The following is a 27,155-nucleotide window of genomic DNA, read 5'->3' as shown; positions in this document are numbered from 1 at the left end:
GAGTCTCTCAGGACGACGGCGTTGGGAGATGGCTGGGTGGAGAGTCTGCGGGAGTCTGCAAAGCAGAAACCCCCACTCCCCCCGGGCTCCTTCACAATTGGCGTGTCCTCGTAGAGCAAGCAAGTTCTGCGAACCTGATTCAATCATCTGAGGTTCTGCCCAGGAAAATTATAGTGGGAACTCTGGCTTTGATGCAGCTGCTTTTATTTCAAAGCAGTTTGCAAAAAAAAAAAAAAAAAAAAAAAAAAAAAAAAATGGGACTTAAAAACCAATCCGGATGAAACGGTTTTTGCCGTTCCGATTGGTTTTCTTCCCGCGTGTCTTCCTTCCAGTAGGTTTCTAGAAAATTTTGGTTTCAAAATGTTGGGGCACAGATTCGCAAAGTGGATTTCGACGTGTCGGGTTTCAAAAGGGGCCGGCTTTGAACGTGGTCTGGGCTTCTAAAAGGTTTGATTGAAAACTGGTTTGGTTCTCAGACATTCCAGAAGCTTCTCCCGGAGTCCAGAGCCCCCCAGTGGTGCTTTGGGAAGGGGACCAGGCAGGGCGTCCTGGTGAGTGGACGCAGGGTGGGCAGGGTCACCTTTGTCCTGGGAGGTTGTGGAGGGCTTAGCACACCCTGTCTCAGGCCTGGCTCTGGGTGGATGTTTTGTGTCTTCAGAAATCAGCTCCCGTGGGATATTTCTCCTCCAGCCGACCCCGCCCCCCAGGACATTTGAGAAAAGGGTGCTTGTCTCTTGGTGAGAGGCCTGGGCTACGGTTCCTTCAGTTACCCCGTTCCTACGGGCCCCTTTCTTTTTCCTTTTCGAGGTGGAATCTCACTGTGTCGCGCAGGCTCACTGCAACCTATGCCTCCCGGGTTCAAGTGATTCTGCTGCTTCAGCCTCCCAAATATCTGGGGTTACAGGTGTGCGCCATCACATCTGGCTAATTTTTTGTATTTTTAGTAGAGACGGGGTTTTCCCATGTTGGCCAGGCCGGTCTCAAACTCCTGACCTCGTGATCTGCCTGCCTCGGCCTCCCGAAGTGCTAGGATTATAAGCGTGAGCCACCATGCCAGGCCCCTATGGGCCCCTTTCATCCCTGCCTCAGCCTGCACGCCAGGCTCCCTGGGTACCTGTCCACGGGTGTCACCCTTTAAGGAGAAAGTGGCCTGAGGCTGGAAACAGGACTTTGTGGGGAAGGACAGCGCATGTGAGAAAAGGCGTGTTGATGGGCACGCCAGGGTTTAATGGACGGCTCTTTGAAGTCATGGGCTGAGCCAGAAGGAACTGTCATGATGATCTGTCTCATTTCCAGATGGGGAAAGGGAGACCCAGGCTGCGGTGACCCGGAGAGGACCCACAATCAGCAGGAACCCAGCCCTGGCTTTGCCCAGACCTCTCAAGGGCACTTCGTGGGAGCATTGCTGGCCGTTTTGGCATCTGTCCCTGGCCTTGCCCCTGTCCGTCTCTGCACAGCCCGGGTGGGTCCGAGCCAGCCCCAGGTCTCTAGGGTCCCAGCCCAGCCTCTAGAAGAGCCAGCAGCAGGGCTGGAAAGGAGAGCACAGGCCGGGCCTCACGGCTGCCTCAGACCTCAGGCCGTGGCCAGGGAAAAGCGGAGAGTTGGAAAAAAGGACACACAGCTGAACGCCAGCCGCAGTCTGGGGGACGGGAGCCTCGCGCGACTCTCGGAGCGCTGGCCAGATTGGCAGAGGGGAGGAGAGAGGAAAAACCCAGGCTCTGAGGAAAAACCTCTCTTGGCATTAACCCGCTGCAGCCCCGGGAAGTGGTTCCACCCCTGGCAGCCAACAGGGCGGTGCCTGAACTGTGTCTGTGAATGACAGAGCCACGGCCTGTCCCTCAGGGCTCAGAGCTGGGGTTGTGTCCAGGGAGCCTGGGGTGTGCCCATGTCGGGCTTCCTGTTCCTTACCTGCCGTGAGCATGAGATGTCCAGGGACCTCCCTGCTCCAGCTGGGGCCTGTGGGGCTTTGACGTCCCGAGCACCTTGGAGATACCATTTCTAACATTTTAACCCAGGAATCCCCCCCACCAAGGGACAGAGCGCGAGGACATGATGGAACAGAAAAAGTTCTGGTACAAGATCGACCCCGTGGGGTGGTGAGTGCTACAGCCCCGGGCCTCACATCCTGACGCCCCTGTGGGAAACTGGAATGGTCCCAGTGCCCACCGCCAATGCTCTGGCTCCAGCATCCCCGCCTGGTGGATCTGTCCCACGCAGCCTAGCCTGAAACATTGCCTAGCCGCTGGGTCCAGTAAGACAGAGCCTCGGCTGGGCGCGGTGGCTCAAGCCTGTAATCCCAGCACTTTGGGAGGCCGAGGCGGGCAGATCACGAGGTCAGGAGATCGAGACCATCCTGGCTAACATGGTGAAACCCCATCTCTACTAAAAAAATACAAAAAAAACTAGTCAGGCGAGGTGGCAGGTGCCTGTAGTCCCAGCTACTCGGGAGGCTGAGGCAGGAGAATGGCGGGAACCCGGGAGGCGGAGCTTGCAGTGAGCTGAGATCTGGCCACTGCACTCCAGCCTGGGCGACAGAGCAAGCCCACCGCCAAAAAAAAAGCTCCAGCATGACAGAGCCTTGAGTCATTCTGCCGAGAGGATCCAGAAACAGACATTTTCTGGAGTCCTGGAGGCTTCTGGCCCACAGGGAGCCCCTGGGTCCCAGCGATCCAGCCCAGACATGCTGCGGGGTGCAGGGCCCGGTTGCAGGGCAGAAGAGAGTGCGAGAGGCACACTGAGGCACACTGGCGGGCCTGGGCTGCAGAGAGCCTGAGGGTCATGGGGTAGCTGATGGAGGCAGGAAGACCCCGTACAGCAGCGACCACTGAGGCTGGTGCTGCGTTTTCCCAGGGAATTGAGTGTGGACTCCCACCATACTGGCCACTGGCTTCCTCCAAAGCCTCCTCCTCTTACATCAGCAAGCCTCCTGTTCGGTGACCCCCTCAGTGACCCTCTGTCTTGCCTTCATGGTCCTCTGCATGGAGGATTTAGGGTCAGCGTGGGGGTCAGAGGTCATTTTCCATACCCCCTTGACGGTAGCTTCTTGCTGTGGTCCCCACACTCTGACACCCTCTTGTGAAATGAACACTTTTTTGTTGTTGTTGTTGAGATGGAGTCTCGCTCTGTCACCCAGGCTGGAGTGCAGTGGCACGATCTCGGCTCACTGCAACCTCCACCTCCCAGGTTCAAGTGATTCTCATGCCTCGGCCTCCCGAGTAGCTGGGATTACAGGCGCCTGCCACCACACCCGGCTAATTTTTGTATTATTAGTAGAGATGAGATTTCACCATGTTGGCCAGGCTGGTCTCGAACTTCTGACCTCAAGTGATCTGCCCGCCTCAGCCTCCCAAAGTCCTGGGATTACAGGTGTGAGCCACCACACCTGGCCACAAACACATTTTTTTTTTTAAACAAGTGAAAACAAGTTTATTAAGAAAGTTAAGAAACAAAGAATGGCTAATCCATAGGCAGAGCAGCCTGAATAAACACTTTTTTTTTTTTTTTTAGCAGAGCCTTGCTCTGTCTTCCAGGCTGGAGTGCAGTGGTGCAATCTCAGTTCTCAGCTCCCTCCACCTCCTGGGTTCATGTGCTTCTCCCCCGAGCAGCTGAGACTATAGGCATACACCACTATGCCCGGCTAATTTTTGTCTTTTTAGTAGAGATGGGATTTCGCCATGTTGGTCAGGCTGGTCTCGAGCTCCTGGCCTAAAGGGATCCGCCCTCCTTGGCCTTTCAAAGTGCTAGGATTACAGGCATGAGCCACCGCGCCTGGCTACAAACATATTTTAATTTGAACAATAGGCCGGGCGCGGTGGCTCAAGCCTGTAATCCCAGCACTTTGGGAGGCCGAGATGGGCAGATCACGAGGTCAGGAGATCGAGACCATCCTGGCTAACACGGTGAAACCCCGTCTCTACTAAAAAAATACAAAAAACTAGCCATGCGTGGTGATGGGCGCCTGTAGTCTCAGCTACTTGGGAGGCTGAGGCAGGAAAATGGCATAAACCCGGGAGGCGGAGCTTGCAGTGAGCTGAGATCCGGCCACTGCACTCCAGCCTGGGTGACAGAGCGAGACTCCGTCCCAATAAATAAATAAATAAATAAATAAATAAATAAATAAATAAATAAAATAGAAAAGAAAAAGTAAGTCTAAAGAGTTCCCTCCAGGTGCCAGCTCTCCACACCTTCCCACGAGGGTGCCTGCTGGGACAGTGGGAGGGGCCCCTGCAGGGGTGGAGATGCTTCTGAGCGTTCCAGGCAGGCGGGCACAGGCAGGAGCCCTGGAGCTGTAGCCTCCTCACCCACGGCTTCTGGCCCTTTTCTGTGTGGGGTCTCAGACACGCGACCCCCCCGAATGTCCGGGACAGTGTGGCTTCTTCATCTCCGACATGACCCGAATTTCCTCAGGGCCCCCCACTCCCTGGGGAACAGGAAGAAAACATACATTTCACCCTCACTGATGTACGCAGCACACAGGCACCCACGTACACACTTGGACACGTCCAGTGTCTCATCTCGTGACCACTTCTGCCCCGTTGCCCGTCTTTGTAGCAGGACACAGGTGCATGCCTGGGGCCCAGGGCTCTCATCCAAGCTGGTATGTCCCCCCATATCCCACGCTGTCCCAGGCATCCAGCATTTTCGGCCCAGAATCATGGAAAACTCCCCTCAGGCCCACACGGTGCAGAGCCCAGAGGCTGAGCCCAATCCTGCAGGGCTTGGGGGAGGCGGGCTGCTCTCAACTTCCCCCCGCCTAGCCTGACATCTCCTGGACCCCCACAGAGGTGGCAGCTCAACCCCTTGTGGGTTTTTTCTTTGGAGGGACAGACTCTCGCTCTGTCACCCAGGCTGCAGTGCAGGGGCATGATCTCGGTTCACTGTACCCTCGGCCTCCCGGGTTCAAGTGATTCTCCTGCCTCAGCCTCCTGAGTAGCTGAGATTACAGGCACCCGCTGCCACGTCCAGCTAAGATGTATTTTTATTAGAGATGGGGTTTCGCCATGTTGGCCAGGCTGGTATCGAACTTCTGACCTCAGGTGATCCACCCGCCTCAGGCTCCCAAAGCGGTGGGATTAAAGGCGTGAGCCACCATGCCCGGCCCTATTCCAGGATGTTGGCTCTCTGTCCTGGGCAGGGCGCTTCTGGGCCCCTTGGATTCTGGCCACAATGCTAAGCCTGTCCCGCAGCCTGGGAGTGGCCCCCAGACCTTCCACTGCCCCAGGAAGGGCCCCAGGAAGGGCTGATACGACTGTTCCCCCCAACCAGTGAGACCTGTGCCTGCCCGAGGAAGGTGTGAGCCGGGCCACTTAGAGGAGCTCCCTCCGGGGTAGAGCCACCTCTGAGTCTTGGGCCTGCAGCCCAGCGCAGGACTCCTGGAGGGGCTGTGTGAGGCTGGGCAGGCCGGACCCAGGGCATCTTCCACCAGGGGGCAGCCACGGCTCAGGAACGTGGCCTGCGGCACACCCTCGGCTGAACGCGGCTGCACGCTGGGCACGGGGTGGCCGACCAGAGTGCATGTGCACCTGCTAATTCAGTATCCCCCATGGGTCCGAGAGCCCTGAAGCCACACGAGTGAGCATCCCTCCAGCCCTGTGGCCACCGTCCCGGGCCTCTGAGACACGGTCCGTGTGTGGGTGGCTGCGCAGTCCTGGTTCTGGACAGGCCGTGGGGGCACAGGAAGTGGTTGCTCAGTCCCCTGGGCGGCTGGACCAGGAGGGCACGGGGGTGATCTGGGGGCCCTGTGGCAAGGCTGGGCCCAGTCACCCAGGCTCTGACGCCCTCATGATTCCTGTCTGCTGGGCTCCACAGCGCCCTGAGCACCATGCTGGCCACGCCAGCCGGAGCTGTCCTCCTCCAGCCAAATACTGTCCGTGAGGGCAACCTGTTTCCAGTTTGAACCGAGTTCACACTGACTCCACCACTCACTTGCTGTTGGGGTCACCGCTCTGGGCCCCTCTGGGGGACTCGAGGAGCTGAGTGGCTCCGACTCCCCCAGGCCTGAAGCCCCAAGACGCGCTGCCGGGAGCACGCTGGCTGAGGCCGCTGTTTGAGCCCTTCCACCGCAGGTGGCCGAGCACACACAGTCCAGCCGGCTGAGGTGCCCCCAAAGGCAGGAACGTGGCATCTCTTCCCACTAGTCAGTGACTCTGCCCAGGCCTCTGATCCCGAAATCCACTTTTCATGCCCTGTGGAGCTGGCAGCTGGAAGCCCTTTCAAGGATCCCTTGCTAAAGCAGAGGCCTTTCATGGGGAACAAAGGCCTCTCCCGGCAGCCCTGGGGCAGGTCCCCTAGCTCGGAACCACAGCCCCAGTGTGACTCCACAGTTTCTGCCCGAGGAGCGTCTTGTAGGCCTCCATGGGGGGTACAAGGAGTTGTCGGGGGAAGGAGGCAGCAACCGCAGGTCAGAAGCTGGAAGCAGAGGCCACTCAGCAAACGACACAGCCGAGCTGGAAAACCGAGTCCCAGGGCTGTGGGGAACTGGGGCCGGCCTCACGGGGGCTCCCCAGTTTCCCCTTCCCTTCCCTTCCCTTTCCTTCCACCCCTCCCCTCCCCTCCCTTTTCCTTTCCTCCTTCTTTCTTCCTTCTTCTTTCTTTCCTTCCTTCCTCCCTCTCTCCCTTCCTTCCCTCTCTCTCCTTCTCCCTTTCTTTCTTTGATGGAGTCTCACATCTTCGCCCAGGCTGGAGTGCAGTGGCACAATCTCAGCTCACTGCAACCTCCGCCTCCTAGGTTCAAGCGATTCTCCTATCTCAGCCTCCAGAGTAGCTGGGATTACAGGTGCCCACCACCACGCCCAGCTAATGTTTGTATGTTTAGTAGAGACAGAGTTTTACCATGTTGGTCAGGCTGGTCTCAAACTCCTGACCTCAGGTGATCAGCCTGCCTCGGCCTCCCAAAGTGCTGGGATTGTAGGTGTGAGCCACCAGGCCCAGCCTGCAATTTATTTTCATACATTCATCGTATATCCTGCTACCTTACTCAGCTTTATTAGTTCTAACAGCTTTGGGGGTGATTTCTTAGGATATGCAGGACCCTCATCTGTGTGTGAAGATGGTTTTACTTCTTCCTTTCCAATCTAGATGCTTTTAATGTCTCTGTTGTCTTATTTCATTTTGGTTTTTCCTTATCACACCGAATAGAGCCTGCAGCGTAGTGCTGAATAAGAGTGGTACATCAGATGTCCCCCTCGCTTTGTCCCCCTGTTAGAGGGAAAATATTCTGGCATTTACTCTTATATACTTTAGCTGGGCCAGGCACAGTGGCTCACGCCTGTAATCCCAACACTTTGGGAGGCCGAGGCGGGAGGATTGCTTGAGCCTACAAGTTTGAGACCAGCCTGGGCAACACAGCAAGATCCCGTAAGAAATGCAAAAAAAAAAAAAAAATTAAGTTAGCTGGGTGTGGCGATGTGCACCTGTAGTCCCAGCTACTTGACAAGCTGAGGCAGGGCGGTCCCTTGAGCCCAGGATGTCAAGGCTGCAGTGAGCTGTGATTGTGCCACTGTGCTCCAACCTGGGCAACAGAATAAGACTCTGTCTCCAGAAATGTATATATATTAAATATAAACATTTTAATATATTGTATATTTTTAATATATTTTTGTGTATTATATAATACTTTATATATAATATACATATTAGCTGTACATTTTTCATAGATGCCTTTATCAGCCTGAGGAAATTCCCTTCTATTTCTAGCTTATTGTGCATTTCTATCTTAAATAGGTTATAATTTCTAGAATTTTTCAAGTGCTTTTCTTGTAGCTATTGAGATGGTCATGTGGTTTTGTCTTTTATTTCATCAGTGTGATGTATTACAGAAATGGGTTGTTGAGGGCTGGGCACGGTGGCTCACGCCTGTAATCCCAGCACTTTGGGAGGCTGAGGTGGGCAGATCACTAGGTCAGGAGATCAAAAGCAGCCTGGCCAACATGGTGAAACCCCGTTTGTACTAAAACTACAAAAATTAGCTGGGTGTGGTGGCGCATACCTATAATCCGAGCTACTCGGGAGGCTGAGGCAGAAGAATTGGAGGCAGAGGTTGCGGTGAGCTGAGATCGTGCCATTGCACCTCCAGCCTGGGCGACAAAAGCGAAACTCTATCTCAAAAAAAAAAAATCCAATCTGAAGAACGGAGAAAAAAAATTTAAAGAAAAATGAAAGAGCCTCAGAGATTTGTGAGATAATATGAGCTGTACCAAGACACATGTAATGGCAGTCCCAGGAGAGAGAAAGGGGCAGAAAAAGTATTTGAAGACAAAAATGGCCAAACATTTCCCAAATTTGATTAAAACAACATTCATCTACAAATTCAAGAAGCTCAGTCAACCCAAAGTAGGATAAATACAGAGATCTAAAACTAGACTCCATCTCAAAAAAAAAAGAGAGAGAGAGAGAGAACATACAAATGATCCAATCCAGGAATTAAAGAGGGGATGTCACTGACCTTGCAGAAACTAAAAGGCCTATTAGAGAATATTATGAACGCTTTATACCAACAAAGTAAAATACTTAGATGAAATGGATGAATTCCTGTAAAGGCACACACTTTAAAAACAGATTTAAGAATAAACCAAAAATTGGAAAAGATCTGTACAACTAAAGACATTGAATCAGTCATTTAAAATCTTCTCACAAATAAAAGTTCAACCCAAATAGATTTGCTGGTAAATTCTACCAAGTCTTGAAAGAAGAAATAATACCAAATCTTTCACAGAATAAAAGAGGAGGAAGTGTTTCCTGCCTCACTCTGAGCCAGTACTACCCTTCCGCCAAGGTCAGAAAATTACGAGAAAAGTACAGAGGGCCGGGCGCGGTGGCTCACGCCTGTAATCCCAGCACTTTGGGAGGCCGAGACGGGCAGATCACAAGGTCAGGAGATCGAGACCATCCTGGCTAACACGGCGAAACCCCGTCTCTACTAAAAAACGCAAAAAACTAGCCGGGTGAGGTGGCGGGCGCCTGTAGTCCCAGCTACTTGGGAGGCTGAGGCAGGAGAATGGCATGAACCTGGGAGGTGGAGCTGGCAGTGAGCTGAGATCCGGCCACTGCACTCCAGCCCGGGCGACAGAGCAAGACTCTGTCTAAAAGAAAAGAAAAGAAAAGTACAGAGGACTAGCCTCATGAACATAGACACAAAAATCTTTAATAGAAGATTACAAACCGAATCAGCAGCGTATAAAAAGGATCACACACCAGTACCAATTGGGATTTACTCCAGGAATGCAAAGTTGGCTTAACATTCAACAATCAATTGTTGATGCCTGGACCATCGTGGTGCCTGGACCAGATTGAATAATTTCTATTCATTGATCTGTGGTCAAGTTCATTGTTTCTTTTTTCTGTTGTGTGACATCTGCCCCTTTAGTGATTTTTTTTTTCATTTCACTTATACTTTTCAACTCCAGAATATCCATGTGTTTCTTTTTTATACTTTTTTTTTTCACTTCTTAAATATAATCCATGGCGTCACATTTTTTATATTTAATTTCTTTATTGAGTGTCTCTATTTGCTGATTCATTGTTGATATGCTTTCCTTTCATTCTTTACACATCATTTTCTTTAGTTCTTAGAACATCTTTATATTTCCTGCTTTGAAGTTTTGGTCTGAAAAAGTCAGCATCAGAGGACACTCAGGGACAGGTTATTTTTGGAATGGGGATCATAGATTTGTGTTTCTTTGTATATCGTGTAATGGCTTTGTGGAAAAGCAGACATTTTAAATGATACACTGTCGCAGCTTTAAAGTATTATTTTTCTCCCTTGAGGGCTGTTGTTGCTGCTGTTTTTCTGTTTGTTTGTTTTGTAATTTGCCTCAACTTAGTTTGTGAACTCCGTCCCCTCCATGATGTGCAGCCACTGATGTCTGTGATTGTGGATTTTTTTTTTTTTTTTTTTTTTGAGATGGAGTCTCGCTCTGTTGCCCACGCTGGAGTGCAGTGGCGTGATCTCCGCTCACTGCAATCTCTGCCTCTCAGGTTCAAGTGATTGTCATGCCTCAGCCTCCCAAGTAGTTGGGATGACAGGCAGGCACCACTATGCCCGGCTAATTTTTGTATTTTTAGTAGAAACGGGGTTTCACCATGTTGGCCAGGCTGGTCTCAAACTCCTGACCTCAGGTGATCTGCCAGCCTTTGCCTCCCAAAGTGCTGGGATTACAGGCATGAGCCACCATGCCCGGCCTCTGATTATGTTTTTATTATTTATTTACTTTAAGACAAGGTCTCAATCCGTCACCCATCCCGGAGTGCAATGGGATGATCATAGTTCACTGCAGCCTCGAATGTCTGTGTTCAAGTGATCCTCCCACCCCAGCCTCCCAAGTAGCTGGGACCAAAGGCACGCACCACCAGGCCCCGCTGTCCATGGGATATACTTATATTGAAAGAGTGAATTCTTATTTATCTGAAATTCAAATTTAATTGTACATCCTGTTTGTATTTTCCTAAATATGGCAACCCTGCCTGGGGGGATCTTCTTGTAGTAATTAATGCGGTGAGCTGGGGGTGCTCCCATGTACCTGTTTCCTTCCCATCCTCATTCCCATCAGATGACCTCACTTTTTATTTCACCAAGGAAACTGCAGCAACCACAGGAGACCTGCTGGCAGCCCTCGCCACATCCTCCCTCCACTTGCCCTGAGTCTGCACTCTGACCCTCCACTGCCACGAGGAAGGGACTGCTCCTACCTGCCACAGACCCCCCATTGTGCACGTGTCACAGGAGCTGTGGACAAACCCTCCCACCCAGGCCCCTTCCTGTTGTGTTTGTATTGCTGACAGCACACCATTCCTGACTGGTTCCTGTATATACCCATTTTAAGATAAGAAAACTGAGGCTCAGTTTAAGGCATAGATTAAGATTATACAACCGGCTGGGCATGGTGGCTCATGCCTGTAATTTCAGCACTTTGGGAGGCCAAGGTGGGCGGATCACTTGAGCTCAGGAATTCAAGACCAGCCTGGCCAACATGATGAAACCCCATCTCTACTAAAAATACAAAAATTAGCCAGGCATGGTGGTGGACACCTGTAGTCCCAGCTGCTCTGGAGGCTGAGGCAGGAGAATCACTTGAACCTGGGAGGTGGAGGTTGCAGTGAGCTGAGATTGTGCCACTGCACTCCAGCCTGGACGACACAGCGAGAATCCATCTCAAAAAAAAAAAAAAAAAAAAAGGCTGTAAACTCAATAAGATCTGATAGATACAGTATAGTATAAAAAATAACAAAACTGTAATCCCAGAAATTTGGGAGGCTGAGGCAGGCGGATCACTTGAGCTCAGGAGTTCTAGACCAGCCTGGACAACAAGGTGAAACCCTGTCTCTACTAAATATACAAAAATTAGTTGGTCTGAGTAGCATGGGCCTGTAGTTCCAGCGACTCAGCAGGCCGAGGCAGGAGAATCGCTTGAACCTGGGAGCTGTAGGTTGCAGTGAGCTGAGATCATGCCAATGTACTCCGGCCTGGGTGATAGAATAAGACCATGTCTCAAAACAAAACAAAAAAAAAACCTTAAAAAAAAAAAACAAACAAACAAAGGGCTGAGCACCGTAGCTCACACCTGTAATCCCAGCGCTTTGGGAGGCCGAGGCGGGCGAATCACTTGACATCAGGAGTTCAAGACCAGCCTGGGCAACATGACAAAGCCCTATCTCTACTAAAAATACAAAAATTAGCTGGGCATGGTGATGGACATCTGTAATCCCAGCTACTCAGGAGGCTGAGGCAGGAGAACTGCTGGAACCCAGGAGATGGAGGCTGCAGTGAGCTGAGATCACATCACTGCATGGCAGCCTCAAGACCGTCTCAAAAGAAAAAAAAACAAAAAAAAAAGAAGGAAGTAGAGATAGGTTTGACCCCAAGACTGTTCCTCTAAAGGGTTCCCCATTCGCCCATCTCTTCTCTGAGCCCAGGACCTGGCCCTGTTTGGCCTGGAAGCCTCCAAGGAGGAGCCACTGCCACCTCCGTGGGGCCTGGTGGGGTCATAGGTTGGTTGGTACAAGCAATAGACCTGCTTTTATCCTTCGTTCAACACCCAAGTCTCAGCAGACAACGTCACGGGACCCATCCTTGGCTGACTCAGGCAGTGAGAAGGGTCCCGCCAGAAGACCCCCAGCACCCTTCAGTCTATGCAATGGGAGGGTGGACCCTGAGATCTTCTGCACCCCAAGACCACACAGCACCGGAGAGGAGCATGTCTCCAAAGAGAAGGTGGGCTGTGTCTGGAAACGGGAGAGAAAAACGGGACCTGTGGCCCTTCCCACTGGATGGGGAGAAGCTGAGGAAGGCATTTCGGAGGAGGTGATGGCTTACGGGGAAATTTGTGTGCAGGGATCAAAGTGAGGGAAGCGCTTTGGGGTGGGGTGGCCAGCAGGAGCAAAGGCTGGGAGGCCAGAGAGAATCTGAGCGGCACACAGGCTGGGGAGGGGTTGTCTGAGCCTCCGACACCGACCTCTGCAGCTTGGGCCTGTTTTACTGACCCAAGTCCCAATATCGCCAGGTCCCAGCGATTTCTCACAGCAGCCGGGCGTCCCTCCCTTTGTCTCAGTCCCGCTGGCCCCGACTTCCTAGAGCACTGCTTCTCCAGGCCTCAGTTTCCCCTCTTCCAAGGCCAGGGCCCGCTCCCCTTCCCGGGGCTGCCAGGAGCCTGGAGCGTGGGAAATGGCTGTGCTGTGTGTCCGGGGCCAAAGACATGCCAGGGCGGTCGTGCCAGCCAGGCTCTCGGGCTCTTGGGCGCTCGCCACACTCTGGCGGCCAAACAATGCCCACCTCTGAGCAGAGCTGTGGGTGGTGGTAACCATGGTGAGGGGCCCTCCACGCCAACTGCCCATCCGGGGTTAGCCGGGCCCGTGGCCCTGGTTCCGGCTTTGTCTCGGGGCTGGAATTGGGCCTGGGGATGGGTTCTGAATGGCTGGCGGGTGGGAGGGCACTGCCCATCACATGGCGATGGCTGCTGGCTGGAGAAAAGGGTCTGGGGTTGAGGAGAGGGCAGCCCAGCTGTTTCTAGGGTCCTGAAGTCGCAGTGGCGTCTGGGTGGGAGTCCCAGCTGGTCGCTGTGCCCATTGGCAGCACCTTCCCTGATGCCCCAGCCTCTGTGCTGTGCCCACTGTAAGGACAGGGCCTGGTGTGCCCCTGGAAGGAGGTGATCCCCATCTCCAAGTTCCGGGATGTTCCAGGCAGTTGGCCAGAGCACTGTGGGTCTGCTCCAGCCTCTCAGCCTGGACCAGGCTCCATCTGGCCACTGGCTTGCCCACCCCCAGTTCCCCGAATCCCTCCGTGACTGGCGGGAAATGGGCATGAGTGTGGGGCCTCTGCCAGGGCACAGAGTGACCAACCCTCCCCAGCTGTGGGGTCAGAGTCCCCCAAAAATTGTGCTTGCAAAACCCATGTTTGCAAACTCAAGACCTTGTTTAATAAAAAAGAGTAAGGAGGCCAGGCACTGTGGCCAGGGGGAGGAGAGCTGGCAGGGGCAGCAAGATGAGGGCTGCACCGTACTCTGGGCACTGGGTTCCCTCGGGCAATGTCCGTGGTGGGGTCCAAGGCTGCCCTTTTGTCCCCCCTCCACCTCTGCTTGGCAGTCCAGGGGCTAGGGAATTTGAGAGGGGAGGCCTTCGGGTCTCACCCAAGCCAGGTGATGGCAAGGGAAAAGGACTGTCATTCCCCAGCCTCAGAGAGACCACGGTCCTCATTCAAGTACCCGCAAGACAAGAAGGACCCCACTTCCCCTCCCCTAGGCCACTCCTGTCCCAATCTGGCCCCTACCGCAGGTGTGGTGTGGAGGCCACAACCCCGCCCCAACCCCTGGTTCCCTCGGGCCCTTCCTGTCCTAAGACACCATGGCCCCCCAGTGCCCCAGCCCCTGTCCCCTGGGACCCCAGCCCAGCCCTGCTCCTCTTCTCACTTCTGGGCTCTCCTCACGTCTGGGGCTTGGGTGCCTCGCCTGTCCGTGCTAGGCGAGGAGAGGCACTGCCTGGTGCTGAAAAGACAGCTCCGGCCAGCCGGTGCCCCCAGAGAGCAGACCCAGCCGGATGCAGAAATGACCAGAAATGACGCAGTGGGTGAGGGGCACAGAGGCCTGGCAGGGAGCGGGAGCTGGGGCAATGTCTGGGTACACGGGATGCCCCTGGCTACGGCTGAGGCCGGCCCCGGCCGTAGGTCTATGCACTGCACAGCCCCAGTCTCCCACAGGCCCCGGCTTATAGAGACCGTTGTTGCTTTATTTGCAGAAGAGGAAACTGAGACAGAGCAAGGGAAGTTTCCCACCATCCCCATGTGGAAGGAGTGTGGCCCCCACTGGGGCGCTCATCTGCAGGCACAGTCCAGAACATGTGTGCCTGGACGCTGGGTCAAGCACAGGGCCTCGGCCTCTCCATGATGATTTTATTTTATTTTGAGATGGAGTCTCACTGTCACCCAGGCTGGAGTGCAATGGTGCGATCTTGGCTCCCGGGTTCAACTGATTCTTCTGCCTCAGCCTCCCAAGTAGCTGGCATTACAGGCACCCGCCACCACACCTGACTAATTTTGTATTTTTAGTAGAGACAGGGTTTCACCCTGTTGGTCAGGCTGGTCTCGAACTCCTGACCTCAGGTGATCTGCCTGCCTTGGCCTCCCAAAGTGCTGGGATTACAGGCATGAGCCACCGTGCCCGGCCCTCCATGACAGTTTTGTTTTCTAAATATTTTATCTGGAGATACATAGCACACAGATTACAGACATGAGCCACAGTGCCCAGCCTGTGGGCTGGATTCTGAAATTCGGAATTCAAGGACATCAGTGGAAAAACTGTAGGAAATGGAATAAATTCGGCCAGGCGCGGTGGCTCAAGCCTGTAATCCCAGCACTTTGGGAGGCCGAGACAAGCGGATCACGAGGTCATGAGATCGAGACCATCCTGGCGAACATGATGAAACCCCGTCTCTACTAAAATATACAAAAAACTAGCCGGGCGAGGTGGCGAGCGCCTGTAGTCCCAGCTACTCGGGAGGCTGAGGCAGGAGAATGGCGTAAACCCGGGAGGCAGAGCTTGCAGTGAGCTGAGATCCGGCCACTGCACTCCAGCCTGGGCGACAGAGCGAGACTCCGTCTCAAAAAAAAAAAAAAAAAAAAGAAAGAAAATGCAATAAATTTTGTAGTTTCGTTAATAGTATTATAGCAATGCGTTTTCTTAGTTTTGATACAGATGCCCTGGGGATGTGACATGTTTACGTCACGGGAAGCTGAGCTAAGAGCGTAAGGGATTCTGCATCTGCATTGCCTTTGCAGTAAATAAAATGTGGCCTATCATGCAATGGAATACTATTCGGTCATAAAAAAGGAAGGAAATTCTGACAACTACTACAGCATGGATGAACCTTGAGGACGTTATACTCTGTGAAATAAGCCGGTCCAGAAGGGGCAAACTGTATGTGTCCACTTATATGAGAACAGTCAAATCTATGGAGACAGAAAGGAGAATGATGGTTCCAGGAGCAGGGGAGGGAATGGGGGGAGGTCAATGTTTAGGGGGGATGGGTTTCAGTTTTGGAAGATGAAAAGTTCTGTGGATAAAGGGTAGTGATAGTGACACAACACTGCGAATGTGCTTAGCACCACTGAACTAACTGTATACTTTAGAAATTGTTAAAATGGGACTGGGCAAGGTGGCTCATGCCATAATCCCAGCGCTTTGGGAGGCTGAGGCAGGCGGATCACGAGGTCAGGAGATCAAGACCATCCTGGTTAACACGGTGAAATCCCGTCTCTACTAAAAATACAAAAATTAGCCGGGCGTGGTGGCGGGCGCCTGGAGTCCCAGCTACTCGGGAGGCTGAGGCAGGAGAATGGTGTGAACCCTGGAGGCGGAGCTTGCAGTGAGCCGAGATCGCGCCACTGCAGTCCAGCCTGGGCAACAAAGCGAGAGTCTGTCTCAAAAAAAAAAAAAAAAAAAATTGAAGAAAGAATAAAAGAATCCAGGATCCTACATGGCACAGGTTGATCACTCCACTCTGTACTGATTGCTTTTATTTTAGGGTAAAATCTACACAATAGAAGATTTGCCATTTTAACCTTTTTTTTTTTTTTTTTAATGGGGGGGGTGGGGTCTCACTGTTTCTCAGGCCGGTCTTTAACTCCTGGCCACAAGCGGTCTTCTCACCTTAGCCTCATGAGTAGCTGGGACTTACAGGCACATGCCATCGTGCCTGGCTCATTTTTGTATTTTTAGTAGAGATGGGGTTTCACCATGTTGGCCAGGCTGATCTTGAACTCCTGACATCAAGTGATCTGTCTGCTCAGCCTCCCAAAGAGCTTGGATTACAGGCATAAGCCACCACATCCAGCCTTTTGTCCACTGTTTTTTGTTGTTGTTGTTGTTTGTTTGAGACAGAATCTACCTTTGCTACCCAGGCTGGAGTGCAGTGGTGTGATCTTAGCTCACTGCAACCTCCATCTCCCAGATTGAAGCAATTCTTCTGTCTCAGCCCCATGGAGTAGCCGGGACTACAGGCACCTGCCACCGCACCTGACTCATTTTTGTATGTTTAGTAGAGACAGGATTTTATCGTGTTAGCCAGGCTGGTCTCAAACTCCTGGCCTCAAGTGATCCTCTTGCCTCAGCCTCCAAAGTGCTGGGATTGTAGGCATGGATTGTTGTTTTTGTTGTTAGCTGTTGAGTTATAGGTGTTCTTTATATATTCTGTATATTAGTCCCATATCATATATATGATTTGCAAATATTTTCTACCATTCAGTGACTTGCCTTTTCACTTGGTTAATAGTATCCTTTGATGCACAAAAATTTTTAATTTTGATGAAGTCTAATTTATCTTGGCCAGGCACGGTAGCTCATGCCTATAATCCCAGCATTTTGGGAGGCCAAGGCAGGAGGATCACTTGAGCTCATGAGTTTAAGACCAGCCTGGCCAACGTGGCAAAACCCCATCTCTACTAAAAATACAAAAATTAGCCGGGTGTGGTGTGTGCCTGCAATTCCCAACTACTCAGGAGTCTGAGACAGGAGAATCACTTGAACCTGGAAGGCAGAGGTTGTAGCGAGCTGAGATTGCACCACTGCACTCCAGCCTGGGCAACAGAGCAAGACTCCATTTCAAATAATATTAGAGACCTGGTGCAGTGGCTCACACCTGTAATCCCAGCACTTTGGGAAGCCGAGGCAGGTGGATCATTTGAGGTCAGGAGTTCGAGACCAGACTGGCCAACATGGTAAAACCCTGTCTCTACTAAAAATACAAAAAAGTTAGCTGGATGTGGTGGTGGGCACCTGTAATCCCAGCTACTTGGGAGGCTGAAGCAGGAGAATCATTTGAAACCGGGAGGCGGAGGTTGCAGTGAGCTGAGACCGGGCCACTGCACTCCAGCCCGGGCGACACAGAGAGACTCCATTTCAGCTAATAATAATAATAGAAATAAAACACACAATGAATGTGATGTGCTTGAATCATCCCCAAACCATCCCCCATGCTCCGGTCAGTGAAAAAATTGTCTTCCATGAAACCAGTCCGAGGTGCTAAAAAGACTGGGGACCGCTGGTGTAAGGTGAGGGTCCAATGTCTTCTCTCGTGCATGGAGACGTAGACTTCCCAGCCCCGTGGGTTTATCTGTGCTGATTTTTCACTTCTTGCTGTGACCGGGAGAAGCCTGGCTCCCATGAGGCACAACTTACTTGTTTGTTCAATCCCAGTTTCCTTGTTTCCGAATTGCTAAGATGTACCCCTGGGAGAACCAAACCTACTAACTAGAGTCCAGTGTTTGTGCACAGTTGGTTTTGTCCTGAGCCTCAGGATCTAGACAAAACAGTGTTGTCCAAAATCATTGAGAGCAGCCTCTCCCCCACTCCCTTTCCCTGCGTGATGTCACACATTTGTAATTCAATTAGAGCCCGTTGTCACAGGCCGCGTTCCATCCTGGGTTCCCCTGACATCCTGGCTCATTTGAAAAAATTTGCATACAGCGAAGTTCATTCTTTGTGCTGTGGACTTGCATGGGTTTTGAAAAATGCATGGAGTCACGCGTCCACCACTGCACCTGAGAGAACATCTCCAGCTCCGAGACCATTTCTCGAGCAGTGAGAACCCCTGGCCACCACTGCCTATGATGTTTAAGAAAAAAAGACAAACAGATTTTTTGAGATGCAATTCACATACCATGCAATTCATTCATTAAAGGTAAAATTCCATCGTTTTGGGCATGGCTGTATTGCTTTTTTTTTTTTTCCTTTTTGTGGAGAATGGGGTCTCACTATGTTGCCCCGGCTGGTCTTGAACTCCTGGGCTCAAGCGATCCTCCCACATCTGCCTCCCTAAGTGCTGGGAGTACAGGCGTGAACCACCATGGCTGGCCTAAATTTTCTTGTGTGTGTGTGGTAAAATACACATGACAGGCTGAATACAGTGGCTCATGCCTGTAATCCCCGCACTTTGGAAGGCTGAGGCAGGAGGATCACTTCAGCCCAGGAATTTAAGGCTGCAGTGAGCTATGCCTGAGCCTCTGCACTCCAGCCTGGGCAACAGAACAAGACTCTCTCTACAAAAAAGAAAATAACACATGTAACAAACAATTTGCCACTGTAACCATTTTTAAGTGTACAATTCAGTGGCATTGATTGCGTTCACAATATTGTGCAACCATCACCCCATTACCAAAACTTTTTCATCATCCCAAACCCAACTCTGATGGTTTCTTTCTCTTTTTTTATGATTTCTGAAAAGAGCCTATAATGTAACAAAGTTTCAAAGTGTTGTAAGTACACATGGAAAAATGCAATGAATATGGGCTCATACCTGTAATCCCAGCAATTTGGGAGGCCGAGGCAGGCAGATCACCTGAGGTCAGGAGTTCGAGACCAGCCTGACCAACATGGTGAAAACCTGTCTCTACTAAAAATACAAAAAAAAAAAAAAAAAAAAAAAAAATCAGCTGGACGTGGTGGTGGGCACCTGTAGTCCCAGCTACTTGGGAGGCTAAGGTGGGAGAATCGCTTGAACCCAGGAGGCAGAGGTGCAGTGAGCTGAGATTGTGCCACTGAACTCTAGCCTGGGTGACAAAAGCAAAACTCTCTCAAAAAAGAAAAACAAACAAAAAAAGGCCAGGCACGGTGGCTCACGCCTGTAATCCCAGCACTTTGGGAGGCTGAGGTGGGCGGATCACAAGGTCAGGAGATCGAGACCATCCTGGCTAACATGGTGAAACCCCACCTCTACTAAAAATATAAAAAATTAGCCGGGCGAGGTGGCGGGCGCCTGTAGTCTCAGTTACTCAGGAGGCTGAGGCAGGAGAACAGCATGAACCCGGGAGGCGGAGCTTGCACTGAGCCGAGATCCTGCCACTGCACTCCAGCCTGGGCGACAAAGCGAGACGCCGTCTCAAAAAAAAAAAAGAAAAAAAAGAAATGTACTGAAACCCAAGATAGGTAGGTAACGTGTGGAGTAACTGCAGTAAAACCTGGATTCACGTTGAATCCAGGCAATGGGTACGTGAGTGCGGGCTGAAAAATATTTCAACTTTTCTTTTCTTTTGAGACAGGGTCTTGCTCTGTCACCCAGGCTGGAGTCCCGCAGGGCAATAACAGCTCACTGCTGCCTTTGTCCTCCCGCCTCAGCCTCCCAAGTAGTTGGAACTACAGGCACATGCCACCATGCCCAGCTAATTTTTTAATTTTTTTGTAAAGACGGGGTCTCCCCATGTTGCCCAGGTTGGTCTTGAACACCTAGGCTCAAGCAATCCTCCCATCTCGGCCTTCCAAAGTGCTGGGATTACAGGTCTGAGCCACTGTAGCTGGCCTATTTCAACTTTTCTATGTGTTTGAAAATTTTCACAATAAAATATTGGGGGAAATGTTTGAATGCAGATTTTAAAAGTACACCCTGACCTACCACAGCACCCCCCCAGCTCACCGTCCCCTGTTCAGAGGCAGACCCTGAAGCCAGGCTTTCCAAATCCTTCTAGAAGCGGTCAGTCGGCAGTCAAGCATCTGCACGTCTAACAGATGGGTCTTGACTTTGTTCTACCCTTGCCTTTTTGTTGTTGCTTGTTGTTTCTTGAGACGGAGTCTTGCTCTGTCACCCAAGCTGGAGTGCAATGACACAATCTTGACTCACTGCAACCTCCGCCTCCTGGGTTCAAGCGAATCTCCTGCCTCAGCCTCCCGAGTAGCTGGGATTACAGACGCCCACCACCATGGCTAAGTTTTTGTATTTTTAGTAGAGACAGGGTTTCACCATGTTGGCCAGGCTGGTCTTGAACTCCCGACCTCAAGCGATCCTCACACCTCGGCCTCCCAAGGTGCTGGGATTACAGGCGCATGCACCGCACCTGGCCCCGTCCTCTGCTCTCAGCACTCTGGCGCTTCATGGTCACTCCCTACACATATGGCCCTGGCGGATCCCCAGCCCTGCCTGGGTGGTGCTGAGCCCATGTCGGCTTCCCAGGAGCCCAGTCTGGCTGAGCTGCAGGAAAATGCCCGTCACCCCTGCACTAACACTGGCCACAGAGGGAGGCAGGACAGCTGTCACTGGACCTGCAGGAAGCAGGTGAGCGAGGCACAGGAGTCCCAGGTGCGGCGGGGGGATGGGAGGCACTGGCAGCTGCACCAGGCCAGGCTGAGACTTCCCAGGGCTGGTGGACCACTCACTTCCTCGGTGGGGATGGAGGCAGGTGGACCCACGTGGACCGTATCCCACTGCACTTGCCCGGCCCTGTACATGCCTCTCCTCACAGCCACCCATCTTACAGAAGGGGAAACTGAGCCTGTGATTCACTCAGGTCCATGCAAGGTTTCTTCTCCCTCCATTCAGCTCAGAGCCGGGCCCTGGGCTCTGCAGCAAACGGGACAGGCTGGGCCCAGCTCCCCTCCCTGGTTCTCCTCCTCTCAGCCCCTGGACTCAGGCCCAGGCTGTCCTCTTGTGGAAACCAAAACTGTGGGTCCAGGAATGCGGGCCCACCTGCCCCGTGCTGGGAATGGGGCTTTGCAGCCTGGCGTTGGGTTGAGGCCATGTCGGGAGTGCCCTCTGCTGGCCGGTCTGTTCCTCATGGGGCGCTGAGAGGGCTCACATAGGGAGGGGTCACCCTGGAGAGACCACCAACCTCTGTCCTGGTGAAGAGGGAGGAACAGAGCAGAGGCCAGAAAAGGGGAGAAGTTGGTTTTAAAGCAGAGGTTTCGGCCGGGCGTGGTGGCTCATGCCTGCAATCCCAGTGCTTTGGGAGGCTGAGGAGGGCGGATCACTTGAGCCCAGGAGCTCGAGACACGCCTGGGCAACATAGTAAAATCCCATCTCTACTAAAAACAAAAATTAGCAGGGCACGGTGGCTCATGCTTGTAATCCCAGCACTTTGGGAGGCCGAGGCAGGCGGATCACCTGAGGTCAGGAGTATGAGACCAGCCTGGCCAACATAGTGAGACCCCGTCTCTAATAAAAAGACAAAAATTAGCCTGGCATGGTGGTGCGCACCTGTAATCCCAGCTACTCAGGAGGCTGAGGCGGGAGAATCACTTGAACCTGGGAGGCAGAAGTTGCAGTGAGCTGAGATTGTGCCACTGCACTCCAGCCTGGGTGACAGAGCAAGACTCTGTCTCAAAAAGAAAGAAGGAAAGAAAGAAAAGAGAGACAGAGAAAGAAAGAAGAAAGAAAGAAGAAAAGGAAGGAAGGAGGAAGGAAGGAAGAAGGAAGGGAAGGAAGGAAGGAAGGAAAGGAAAGAAGGAAGGAAGGAAGGAAGGAAAGAAAAAGAAAAAGAGAAGGAAGGAAAGAAAGAAGGAAGAAAAAAAGGGAAGTGAGGGGAGGGGAGGGGAGAGAAGGAGAAAAGAAAGCAAGCAGAGGTTTCAGGCCAGGTGCCGCTGGGGGTAGATTTGCCTGCAGCCGATACCTTCTTTAAGTCTCACCGTAGTGGCTGGTGTTTCAAAACAGAGACAGCTGACAGCACTTGAACCTCAGATGTTTTAAATTCAGAAGATCTGCCTGCTCTGGGTCCACAGGTCCCTGTGCATGGTTGGAAAGAGCTGGGCAGGGTGGGGGTGGGAGCAGTGTGCGTTTCTATTGGGCACAGACCCCACCAACCCCTATTGCCCTGTGCCCACCTGTCTCACTTCGGCACATTTGCCCTCCTGGCCCTGTGGGCATTTGAGTCACTCCTTGACCCTGCAGAGAGCCTGGAGCCTTTGGCCAGCAGGTGGTGTTAGGAGGCCTGTGCACCTGACCCTCCAGGGGCTGCAGCCTCCTTACCTGGGCAGCTGTGTTTCCCCGGATAGGCCCCGTCCAGGGCATCTGCCTGAATCTCACCCCAACTCCAGACAGAGAACTGATGGGGAGACACGTTCTCCCAGAGATGTGGCTCAGCGCGCCGGGGCCAGGGGCTGCCCTGCTCGACCTCCCACAGCCACTTTAGCAGGAAACAACACCCTGCTGATGGCTTTGGGTCTCTGGAGGCATCACGGGGTGTGTGGGCACCTTCTAAGGGGCCTCTGCCATGGCACAGGGGAGGAGCAGATTTAAGTCAGCTCTGGAATTTGCTTCTGGTCAGCAGGGCAATGGGCTGCTCTGGGGAGGTAGTGAGCTGCCTGTCCTAAAAAGAGTTCAAGTGGAATGTGCTCTGGGCCAGTCTGGGGGCTGGGGTAAGACCGAGTCCCTCGCACCCCGATGAGGCAGTGTGATGGGAGGGCAGGGCCTCAGTGAAAGCCGGGCTGCAAGAGCCCAGCAGGTCAGGGAAGGCTTCCCAGAGGAGGTGCCTTCTGAGCTGAAGGGGCAGGTGGAGGAATGGGCCACTGGGGCTGCAGCGCTGGGCTGAGGGCAGATCAGACAGGAAGCTGTGCTTTGTGCTGGGGGTGGTGGGAGCCATGGAAGGTGTGATAGGGAGGGCAGCAGCTGCTGCAGCAGGATGCATGGAGACCATAGCTCCCTGCACCCCATTTTCTGGTTGGGAAGACTGAGGATCAATATTGCTTCAGGGTTTGGGGTCCCTGTGGTCTGGTTTGCAATCCGGAGTGGAGAGAAGGGCCAGCTCCAACTCTCACTTGCTGAGCAACGCTGAGTGAGTCACTCCGTCTCCCCGAGCCTGTTTGTACGTCTGTAAAATGAGCCTTGCACTCACTCCACACCTTGCCAAATTCCCGGGAGAAGGTGTACGCCTGGTTCCCGGGTCGTCCCCAGCCTCAGCCACCCCACAATAAGAAAAGAGCCTGTCATCTCCCACTTTGGCACACTCTCACCTTGCATGGCTATTGGGGAGGCAGAGTTTTGCAGGGAGGGAGCCTTTTATTTGTAGGGAAACTGAGGCCCAGAGAGGGTGAGCAGGCAGCTTGGGTCTCAAGGCAAGGGCCTGGCAGGCCAAGCCGGACACCTTCCCTGACAGGCTGAGAGCCCCCAGGACCAGGAGCAGGCAGGCCTGATCACAGATCCAGGCCCTGCTGTGTGGGTCCCCACTTCCCCACGCTCCAGTCCCACCCACGGCCGGGGCTTGTCAGTGCACATCTCCCCGCTGTCCCCAGCCCCTCCCAGTGGACACAAAGGCCAGGCCTCCCGAAGAGGCGAAGAGACGGCAGGAAGGGGCTCCTGCCAGCTGGGCCGTGGATGCAGGCAGGGAAGTGAGTGGAGACAGGAAGGAAGCCGCACAGCTGGAGACTGGGCCGCCATTGTATCACCTGGAGTGGGGGCGCCATGGTCTGCCCTCAGATGCCTCCCCAGAGCTGGAGGGCAGCGGGGGTTGCTGGACCCTCCTCTCTCCGGACCCCACCCTTCTGCTGACTTCCTGCCCCCACCCCAGCCTCAGTTTCCCCATTTGTAAAACCCAAGGAGGCAAGACGTTTGGGAATTATACAGTAGCATTATAACAAGTGCCAGGCCGGGTGCGGTGGCTCACGCCTATAATCCCAGCACTTCGGGAGGCCGAGGCAGGCAGATCACCTGAGGTTAGGAGTTTGAGACAAGCCTGGCCAACGTGGTGAAACAAAAAAAATTTTTTGTAGAGACAGGGTTTCTGGGAGGCCCCCCCACCCAGCCTCCCAGAGTGCTGGGATTACAGGCGTGAGCCACTACAACTGGCCAATTGTATTTTTTTGTAGAGACGGGGACTTGCTGTGTTCTCCAAGCTGGTCTCCAACTCCTGGAGTCTCAAAGGATCCCCTCACTGTGGCCTCCCAAAGTGCTGGGATTACAGGTATGCACCTGGTCTAATACTTTCCTTTAAATAACTCACTTAAGGTTACATACGTGTTGAGTTTCATCCTAAGCTGTGACGTCACTAGTTACATGTGGATAAATAATCGATAGATTGGTATGTGGTTAGATAGATGAATAGATAGATAGATAGACGGATAATTGATGAAGATGAAGATCATGACGGATATAGATATATACATGATAGACGATAGATATCAATGATATATAGGTAGAGATAGAGGGGAAGAGGTGCCCAGTGTTGGTAATTGTAGTAGAATTAACATGCAATTATGAAAACTCACAGGAAATCTCATTGTGTGAGCCCCTGAAGTCACCCTCCCACCCCGGGGCTCTTGGGCTTGGTCTTCGGAAGGCTGAGCCCTTTGCAGACCTTGTGGCAGGAGCTCCCACTGTGTAGATGTGGAACCTGAGGCTGGCTGGGGGGATTTGGGGATGGTCACGCAGCCAGGAGGGGCAGGCCTGGGGGACTCTCCCCACAGTGCTCATGTTCCTGTATGAGGCCTCCGGGGGCTTCCTGCCCCCACCACACACCAGCCTGGCTCTCACCACCACACACACAGGAGGCTGCTGGGACAGGCGCACGTCTCCCTCCAGGTGGGATAGGAGAAACAGGAAAGGCCCCTGCAGGAAGTAGGGGGAGAAGGAAGCCTTGGGGCCTCCGAGGAGATGGCTTGGACCAGGCAGGACATGAGTCCCCCAGGGCTGACTCTCCCCACCAAGGCTGAGCCAGGGCAAGAGCCTGAGCCCGGTGGTTCTGGGTGGAGACCGGCCCAGGCCACGCCTGCCCCTGCGTTTCTGTCCCCTGGGCCCCACTGGGAGCTTCTGGCCCATGGCAGGCGCCCGCCTCACATCTGATGCCATCCGACACCCCTCCCTGGTCCATCCCAGCCCTACGTGAGAACTTCAGCGTCCTGGGGACAAAGTGAGGGGGTTGGGTCATCCCTGGGGTGTTGGTCTCAGGGTCCCCCAGCCCCCAGCTTCCAGTGTCGTAGTGCCGGCCCCACCTCAGCCTCCCCCTGCCACCCCCCAGCAGCCAAGCGCCTGCAGCCTTCTTAGAATTTATTGAAAGTGGAGTTGGTGGGAGCACACAGGACCACAGACCCCCTTGCCCAGCTGCCCCAGGGTGGGGATCCAGGTGCCCTGGACATGGGACAAGCCAAGTCTGGCTCCTGGGGCTGCAGGTGCCGCTCAGTAGCCCTGGTCCCTGCAAACATCCAAGGCAGGCCCTTAGCTCCCATTCTGCCTATGCACAGACCAGGGTGGGAGGTGGACTGTGGACCTGCTCTGGTGGCCAGATGTGCAGGGCTGGCACGGAGAGGAACAGGGTGGGACACCAGGTAGACAGCCCCTCCCCAGGCGGAGAAGGGTCCCTGGATCAGGGTGAGAAGCAAAGTCCCTGCTGGGGTGGGCAGTGTGTGGCAGGAATGGGCAGGGGCCTGAGATGGAGGCAGGGACCTTACCCCCAGCTCAGGCCCCTCTTGGCCAGCTCCTCCACCTGGACAGAGGTGTCACTCAGCACGTGCACCCTGGTGATGGTGCCCAGCGGCCTCTGCTGGTGTGGGGACTGCAGCACCTTGTGCTCCTGGGCGTAGACGTGGAACTGCTCCGCGTCCGAGCTGCCCTCTATCTGGGCAGGCCGGGGCCAGTGACCTCAGTGCCGACCCCCAGGGCCTGGGGTCTGGTCCCGCTTCTAACAGGAATATGCCTGCCGGCTGTCTCCAGGAAGCACAGCCTGGCAGGCCCCAGGGTTCCTTGGCTTGGAGCCCCCAGTCCGAAGTCCCCTCCTTTCTCCCAAGATGAGGTGACTGGTAGCCAGGGTGGTGGGCACCCACTGCACACGTAGGGAAACTGAGGCCGGGAGGCCCACCCAGACCGTGCCCTGGCCCACTGACCTGTAAGTGTCCACTGTGAGCCCCCTGCCCACTGGCTCCCTGTTCCCCCACGGGCCTCCCCTGCCTGGCCCAGGCCCCACCCAGGCCCCTGTCACCTCAAAGGGCTCCCCCGGGGCCAGCGGGAAGATGCTAGACACCTCCACCAGGCCCCAGCGGCCGCCCTGGAAGGCACTGCCCACCATGGTGGTGCTGGAGAACCGGGGCTTGACGTGGAAGGCAATGTCCCCCGTCTCCGACAGGAAGTGAATATCGAACTTGGGGTGGACATGGTGCGGGTCAAGAGCTGCAAACGGCCGGGCCCGGCCACCTAGTCCCAGGCCCAGGGAGGGGAGGACAGTGCCGCTGACCTGTCCTCTCCAGCGTCAGCATGTCCCTGGACGAGCGGGTTCCAGCCGGGGGCCAGGCCCCCTGCACAGAAGGCTTCAAACTGAGTGGAAGAGACAGGGGAACCAGCCTCACAGGGCTGCAGCCTCCTCCCTCCCACCGCTATCCCCACCCCATGTATGCCATCTGTCCAGGAAGGTCCCTGCCCACCCAGCCTGCCCTCAACCCGGTGCCAGACATAGGCTAAGACTCTGTTCCTCTGGTGTCCTCATGACAGGGTGACGGGCTGGGGCGGGAGGGACATGCATGCCCAGCAGGCCAGCTCTGGGGGGACCTCCACTCCGATGCCCTCTCAGTCCCAAGGTCTGATGAGAGGCCAGAACCCACACCTCCAGCTCAGTGCAGAGAGAGCACGGGTGGCTCAGGGAGCCCCCAGCCCCACTCTCCTTCTCCAGGTCCAGGGTCTCACCCACCTGCACTGCCATCTACTTCCAGCCACTGCGGCAGGGCACGGGGAGCCTGGGGATATAGATGGGCAGCTGGGAGCAGACAGCGCGGCGGGGGGACTGGGGACAGGGAGCACCGGGGCCCTACCCCCAGGTGACTTGACAAGGTCTCTAGGCCCTTCCCAGCCCGTATCTCCCTCCACCTCGGGCCTCTCCCTTCCAACTAGTTCTCTGTGCAGGCACAAGAGAGATGGGGTCACCTGCCCCTGCTTCCCCAAGCCCTTTCCTACCTGACTGTCACCCACTTCACTCTTTCAGGATCCAGGAA

The 27,155-nt window shown here is 53.9% G+C and overlaps 1 protein-coding gene and 1 pseudogene across 1 annotated transcript; one reads left to right on the top strand and one right to left on the bottom strand.

Moving 5' to 3' along the window:
• Positions 1-1,016: 1,016 nt before the first annotated feature.
• LOC111523677 lies at positions 1,017-2,369 on the top strand (annotated as a pseudogene).
• A 23,252-nt stretch (positions 2,370-25,621) lies between these two features.
• On the bottom strand, positions 25,622-26,866 carry GRIFIN (galectin-related inter-fiber protein). The gene is made up of 4 exons (XM_023188533.1): positions 26,771-26,866; positions 26,401-26,484; positions 26,140-26,311; positions 25,622-25,803 (listed from the first exon to the last, which is right to left on the bottom strand). The coding sequence occupies exons 1-4, from the start codon at positions 26,864-26,866 to the stop codon at positions 25,622-25,624; spliced, it is 534 nt and encodes a 177-aa protein (XP_023044301.1).
• Between the last annotated feature and the right edge of the window lie 289 nt (positions 26,867-27,155).

Source organism: Piliocolobus tephrosceles, chromosome 8, assembly GCF_002776525.5.
Source record: "Piliocolobus tephrosceles isolate RC106 chromosome 8, ASM277652v3, whole genome shotgun sequence".
NCBI lineage: Eukaryota > Metazoa > Chordata > Mammalia > Primates > Cercopithecidae > Piliocolobus > Piliocolobus tephrosceles.
The sequence above is the reverse complement of the archived record's forward strand: the minus strand, read 5'-3'. Positions and strand labels throughout refer to the sequence as shown.